At 40.7% G+C, this 7,500-nt stretch overlaps 1 protein-coding gene across 1 annotated transcript in view; it reads left to right on the top strand.

Moving 5' to 3' along the window:
* The window catches only part of sgk2a (serum/glucocorticoid regulated kinase 2a), an 11,408-nt gene extending 6,288 nt beyond the window's left edge, over window positions 1–5,120 (top strand). The window contains exons 6-13 of the mRNA XM_027157185.2: window positions 586–717; window positions 839–951; window positions 1,060–1,096; window positions 1,853–1,939; window positions 2,025–2,120; window positions 2,206–2,361; window positions 4,251–4,340; window positions 4,447–5,120. Coding sequence (XP_027012986.1) covers window positions 586–717; window positions 839–951; window positions 1,060–1,096; window positions 1,853–1,939; window positions 2,025–2,120; window positions 2,206–2,361; window positions 4,251–4,340; window positions 4,447–4,608 — 873 coding nt within the window. The 3' untranslated portion in view covers window positions 4,609–5,120. The remainder of the gene's footprint in view (window positions 1–585; window positions 718–838; window positions 952–1,059; window positions 1,097–1,852; window positions 1,940–2,024; window positions 2,121–2,205; window positions 2,362–4,250; window positions 4,341–4,446) is intronic.
* Window positions 5,121–7,500: the final 2,380 nt, after the last annotated feature.

The following is a 7,500-nucleotide window of genomic DNA, read 5'->3' as shown; positions in this document are numbered from 1 at the left end:
ATAAATGTATTACTAGGTCATGGATATGAAGATTCCTGTTAGCAGAAACATGTTTTTGTGGCGTTTCATGAAGGAGTCTCCAGTTTTAGCATTTTGTAACAGTCCGAGATAAAAGCTGTAAGTTTTCCCACATCTGTAGATTAGATGAGATTAGATTCAACTTCATTGTGCAGGAATGTATATATACACACTCTATCCTATATATACACACACAAGTGCAGGATATAGCAAGTGCAGGATATATATATCTTCGGGTCAGAGGAGAAGTTTACTTACTATTTATTCGTACTAACATGAACTGAGTTTTTCATTTAAACTTTAACTTCAATAAAAGGGGGAAACAGTATTTTTTCGAACAGTTTTTTTTATACTGACAACAGATTAAAGACAAACAGATAAAAAGCCCTAAAGGTATTAAACACTCCCATTAATAAAACTTATTGAACACACTGCTCATATTCACTCGAACAGCAACACACACACACACACACACGATCAATTCTACAGTAGTGACTTGTACAAACTCAGGACAAACTCAGCAAAAGTCTTAAAGTTGGGCTCTGAAATGTCCTGTGTGTCTTCCAGCAAAAGAACATCATGGCTGAGAGGAACGTTCTCCTGAAGAGCCTGCAGCATCCCTTCCTCGTCGGCCTTCATTACTCCTTTCAGACCTCGGAGAAGCTTTACTTCGTCCTCGACTACGTTAACGGAGGAGAGGTTGAGTCCTATAACGGCGAATCCTCATGAACCCGAAATTTAAACCCAGATAAAACGGTTAACTATCCGGATAAATCCGCTAACTAATAAAACTAATCGTCGTTGTTTTGCTGGTTTCCAGTTATTCTTCCACCTCCAGAGAGAGCGATGTTTCTCAGAAGCACGAGCTCGTTTCTACACGGCCGAGGTGGCGAGCGCCATCGGTTACCTGCATTCCCTCAACATCATTTACAGGTACAGTAAGTGTGTAAAACACGTCCTTCTTTAATCCTCCCTTTTTCCTTCTTTTGTTAAACCTCGTGCTCTCGCTCAGCGCTCAGTGACGTCTTTACTGACTTTCAGGGATTTGAAGCCGGAGAACATCCTGTTAGATGCACAGGTGAGGAACTTCTTTATCTTGGAGCTAACTGACTGCTAGAGAATGTCTTTGTCTTGTCTGATCGTTTCTGCGATTTTTGTCCTGATCAGATTTTAATCACACACACGTTTCATTTATATTTATGTAATCAGATTCTACTTACAGCTCTCTTTTAGCCAAACTGATATAAACTCACACACTCCTTATTAACGAACTCCTTATTAACACACTCCTTATTAACACACTCCTTATTAAAACACTCCTTATTAACACACTCCTTATTAACACACTGCTTATTAACACACTCCTTATTAAAACACTCCTTATTAACACACTCCTTATTAACACACTGCTTATTAACACACTCCTTATTAACACACTCCTTATTAACACACTCCTTATTAAAACACTCCTGATTAACAAACAAACAAACAAACAAACAAACAAACAAACAAACAAACAAACAAATAAATAAATAAATAGAAATATAGTCATATGGGTTAAATGGACACATGATGGACCATCAGAAACAAACACATGCAGGTCTGTGGAAAGTCTGATGTAACAAAGTCACACACCATCATGTAGAAACGTTTCCTGCTACAAACACACGACCGTGTAAACAAGACTGGACACAACGAGTCTCCATTAACACACAATGACTCATATGGTAATTAGATACTTTATTATGTACATAATATGCAAATCAGCTCCGTTTGTTCTACAGGTTCTAATGGGCTTCACTTACGTGCTTCCTTTCTCTTTTCTCCTCCTCAGGGCCACGTGGTGCTGACTGATTTTGGTCTGTGTAAAGAAGGTCTGGAAGCAGAAGCCACCACAAGCACGTTTTGTGGAACACCGGAGGTGAGCAGCATGTGAAGTGTAACTCTGTTTATTTCCCGTCCGTCTGTCGTCACCTCACCACAACATCGGCGCTTTCTCCTTGTAGTATCTTGCTCCAGAGGTGCTGCGGAAGGAGCCTTACGACCGCACGGTGGACTGGTGGTGCCTCGGTGCCGTGCTGTACGAGATGCTCTTTAGCCTCGTAAGTCCTAGTGCATGGAAAAAGCTCCCAATAATCCAGACATTTCCCTTTGAAGTCTGACTATAATAATCTACATCACCTCCAGCCTCCATTCTACCGCCGCGATGTAGCAGAGATGTACGACGCCATCTTACACAAACCCCTGCAGATACCTCCAGGGAAATCAGACGCAGTGTGTCACCTGCTGCATGGACTTCTGCAGAAAGACCAGCACCGCCGGTTAGGGGCCATCGCCGACTTTGTGAGTAAAAACGTACACAAACTGGTTCACGGTCTGACAACGTTTATCACACAATAAATATTTATTTATTTTACACAACATATACACAACACATACACAACACATACACAACACATACACAACATATACACAACATATACACAACACATACACAACACATACACAACACATACACAACACATACACAACACATACACAACACATACACAACATATAAACAACACATACACAACACATACACAACACATACACAACACATACACAACAAATACACAACACATACACAACATATAAACAACACATACACAACACATACACAACACATACACAACACATACACAACACATACACAACATATACACAACACATACACAACACATACACAACACATACACAACATATACACAACACGTACACAACATATACACAACACGTACACAACATATACACAACACATACACAACACATACACAACACATACACAACATATACACAACACGTACACAACATATACACAGAACATACACAACATATACACAACACATACACAACATATACACAACACATACACAACATATACACAACACATACACAACACATACACTGCACATACACAACACATACACAACATATACACAACACGTACACAACATATACACAACATATACACAACATATACACAACACATACACTGCACATACACAACACATACACAACACATACACAACATATACACAACACATACACAGCACATACACAACATATACACAACACATACACTGCACATACACAACACATACACAACATATACACAACACATACACAACACATACACTGCACATACACAACACATACACAACACATACACAACATATACACAACATATACACAACATATACACAACACATACACAACATATACACAACACATACACAACATATACACAACACATACACAACATATACACAACACATACACAACACATACACAACAGAGACACAACACATACACAACAGAGACACAACAGATACAAAACAGAGACACAACAAGAAACAAACAGACACAACATATAACAAACACAGACACAACATATACACAACACATACACAACATATACACAACACATACACAACACATACACAACATATACACAACACATACACAACACATACACAACATATACACAACACATACACAACATATACACAACACATACACAACACATACACAACATATACACAACACATACACAACATATACACAACACATACACAACATATACACAACACATACACAACACATACACAACATATACACAACACATACACAACATATACACAACACATACACAACATATACACAACACATACACAACATATACACAACACATACACAACATATACACAACACATACACAAGCTGCTACATTGCTCCTGTTTGGCGTATTTACGTCCTGCCAGACGAGACGTATTTATTTTATTGTGCTTCAGATCTGACTCATCAGGTGACTCGGACTTTCTGTAGACTTACGTGTCAAATTGTTGTCCTTTTCCATGCAGACAGAATGTTGTGTGTTCTAAAGGACTAAAACGACTGCATCGCTATTTTGACTTTAAACTTCCATCAAAAAAACCCCACATTCCAAATCAGAAGTCTGGTACGTGTCTGATCTCGGCCATTTAGAGCTTTGAAAGAGAAGTTCTGAATGTTTTGAGCTCAGGTTCATATCACGGAATCACGTAGTCATGAGCTGAACATGTACATTAGATCTCACTGGGTTTCAGTCGGTATGAAACATGACGTCTGGCTTCATCTGGACCTGTGAGTTATTACCCAGCTGTTCTCCAGCTGTGCTGATTTATCTGACATGTCTTTTGTTTTTTTTGCAGCTGGAGATTAAGAACCACATTTTCTTCAGCCCTATTAACTGGGATGATCTTTACCACAAGCGTCTCGATCCACCGTACAACCCCAATGTGGTGAGATGATGGTGTTTAATCCTGCTGATGGAGGTTGTATCCTGCAGGTTGTAGTTCTCTGTCAGTCGTTCTGTTGACCGTTATCCCTGTTTCTTCACTTCCCCAGAGAGGCCCGTCTGACCTCCAGAACATCGACCCAGAGTTCACTAGAGAGATGGTGCCCAACTCCGTGGGTCGTACTCCTGAGCTGAGCACCAGTCTGGCCACCAGCAGCTCCAACGCCTTCAGCGGCTTCTCCTACGTTTCCAGCGAGAACAGCTTCCTCTGAGGGATCTCTTTAACCTCATCATCAGTTCTGCTGCTGCACCTGAACAGAACCAGATGTACCGAACGTCCTGGAAGACTCCGGCCAAGTCTCTCGGCTGCTTTGGTCGAACCTCAGAGCACAAAATTAAAGAACACCTGAAACATTCCGGTCATCATATTGTCAGGTCTTATAACCTCCAGCAGAAGAGAATGTACACACTGTATAACTGCTTTCCCTTTAAGTGCTTTAGATATTTGTTTAGGTTTCAGCTCGAGTCTAGTCGAGCGAGCCGAACGCTAGAAAACTTTCCGTTTGTATTCCTGCTTCGGCGAACGCTAAGTTCTTTAGAGGATAATTTAATAAATATCATTTATAAAGAGGACGATGTGTAGAAACTGTCCGCATTTAAATACTGTAATCGGGGGAAAGAAACGAACCTGCTTTTAACTTCTGACTGCTTTTGTGTGGATCGCTGATGAGTTCATGATGAAGAACATGGTACTAATACAAGATTAAATCGTTCTGTCGGTTAACATCCGTCTGGTCTCGTGTTTCCTTCCGTTTGTAAAGACTTTATACCGATTCTAATCTAAAGCATTTTACCGCATCGCTGCGTTTTCATACACAAGCTACCTGAGATCAGGAGAATCGTTTCAGAAGACGCATGTTCATGTGAGAGATGACACACACCTCTGAGTGAACACTTGCTCGTACCTGTACACGCGATCCACCGCCGCCGTACCCGTGTCCTTCCTCGGGATCTGATGCCGGACCTGTGGGTTTGACGAGCGACGTCTCTTCTGCATCACTACATCTTTAACGAGTCTCAGACCAGAAAAACATCTAAACTTTTTACATTTTAAATAAATAAAACAAGCCACCAATCAAACTCCTTATTATCACTTAGTTTCCATATATGGGCAACGTTTCCTGTTTGTCACTGATACTTACAGCAGTTTGTTTTAGCAAAAAATCATAACCTCAGTCCCATTCATGTAGAGTTACTGTTGCTATACTGTAGGTTTCTGCACTTCATCATCATCATCATCATCATCATCATCATTTACACAATATTTAGAGATTTCCTCTCACACACAAACACACACACACACACACACACACACACACACACACACAAACAAACACAAAAATACACGAAAAACACACAAACACACACACACAAACGAACACAAACACACACACACAAATGAACACAGACACACACACACAAAAACACACACACACACAAACGAAGACAGACACACACACACACAAACAAAAACAGACACACACACACACACAAACGAACACAGACACACACACACACACACACAAATGAACACAGACACACACACACACACAAACAAACACAGAGACACACACACACACACAAACAAACAAACACAGACACACACAAATGAACACAGACACACACAAACAAACACAGACACACACACGGTAACTATGAGTGTTTTTATATCACATGAATACAGACACATCACTCAGTTTTAATAAAAATCTGAGATCAAATCAAATCTGTTTATACTATTAAAGTACCAGGGTCAGGATAATAAATAAATAGATAGATAGATAGATAGATAGATAGATAGATAGATAGATAGATAGATAGATAGATAGATAGATAGATAGATAAATAAATAATAGAAAGTCTGATGAGGATTTTCCTGCTTGCAGTAGAGACAAATAAAGACATGATAACCCCAGACAGTTTCTTCATTCTGCTTGTGACATGTTGCTGTTTCTGTCGTCTTGTGCAAGCGTCAGGATCGTCATGATCGTCAGGATCGGCACTGCGGGTGAGTCACAGGGTACCAGCGACGTGTTAATGTGTGAAGGGGAACCGAGTCAAAAAGCATGAGGGCACGAGGCAAACAGAGGAGGACAGAAACGACAGCTACGGCCGAGAGGACGCCGAAGTCAGATCTATAAACATCTGATCTAAATAATGTTCTGGATATTACATACAAAATCTGCTGGACTCACATGTTCTATTACAGAGTAAAAGCTTTCACCTGGTGACCTGTACTGAGGATCCTTCCATCCTTCCATCCTTCCTTCAGCCTTGACCTCTGAATCCGTGAGCATGAACATTCACTGCACTTAAAAAAAAACAGCAGCTTCTTTTATTAATAATAATCCAACAGTCAGAAACATGAATTGCTCCGATTTCCTGTTATAATCTTTCCCCTCTTTCTTTTGTCCTTATATGGGCAACACTTCCTGCTTTGGTTTCTCTTTTGTTCTCATTAAACACATGATTCTTTACACAAACTGAGCTGTTCCTAATATTCACTCATACAACAAACAAACAAACAAACAAACAAACAAACATCATGTACTGTGATTATTTCCTAATAATTAGAGAACGAAGGATGAAAACAAGGTTTAGAACATCTGAGACTCGAGATGGTCTCCAGAACGTCACCGAGATGTTTGTTTATTCAGATCCGTGATTAGTTCAGGGTTTAATCTTGTGTATTCCTTACCATCAGGTCCACGCTGTTAACAGAAAGTTAAAAAACACCGCCCCCTGCTGGACACTCATGTAAACACCCCCAGGATGAAATCTGACACCAGGTTCTTCTAGGACTATTCCAGTGCCTTTAAAACAAAAATAACGGGACACAGTGGCTTAGCGGTTAGCACGTTCGCCTCACACCTCCAGGGTCGGGGGTTCGATTCCCACCTCCGCCTTGTGTGTGTGGAGTTTGCATGTTCTCCCCGTGCCTCGGGGGTTTCCTCCGGGTACTCCGGTTTCCTCCCCCGGTCCAAAGACATGCATGGTAGGTTGATTGGCATCTCTGGAAAATTGTCCGTAGTGTGTGTGTGTGTGTGTGTGTGTGTGTGTGTGCCCTGTGATGAGTTGGCACTCCGTCCAGGGTGTATCCTGCC

This window comes from Tachysurus fulvidraco, chromosome 23, assembly GCF_022655615.1.
Source record: "Tachysurus fulvidraco isolate hzauxx_2018 chromosome 23, HZAU_PFXX_2.0, whole genome shotgun sequence".
NCBI lineage: Eukaryota > Metazoa > Chordata > Actinopteri > Siluriformes > Bagridae > Tachysurus > Tachysurus fulvidraco.
This window is presented reverse-complemented; position numbering and strand designations above follow the sequence as displayed.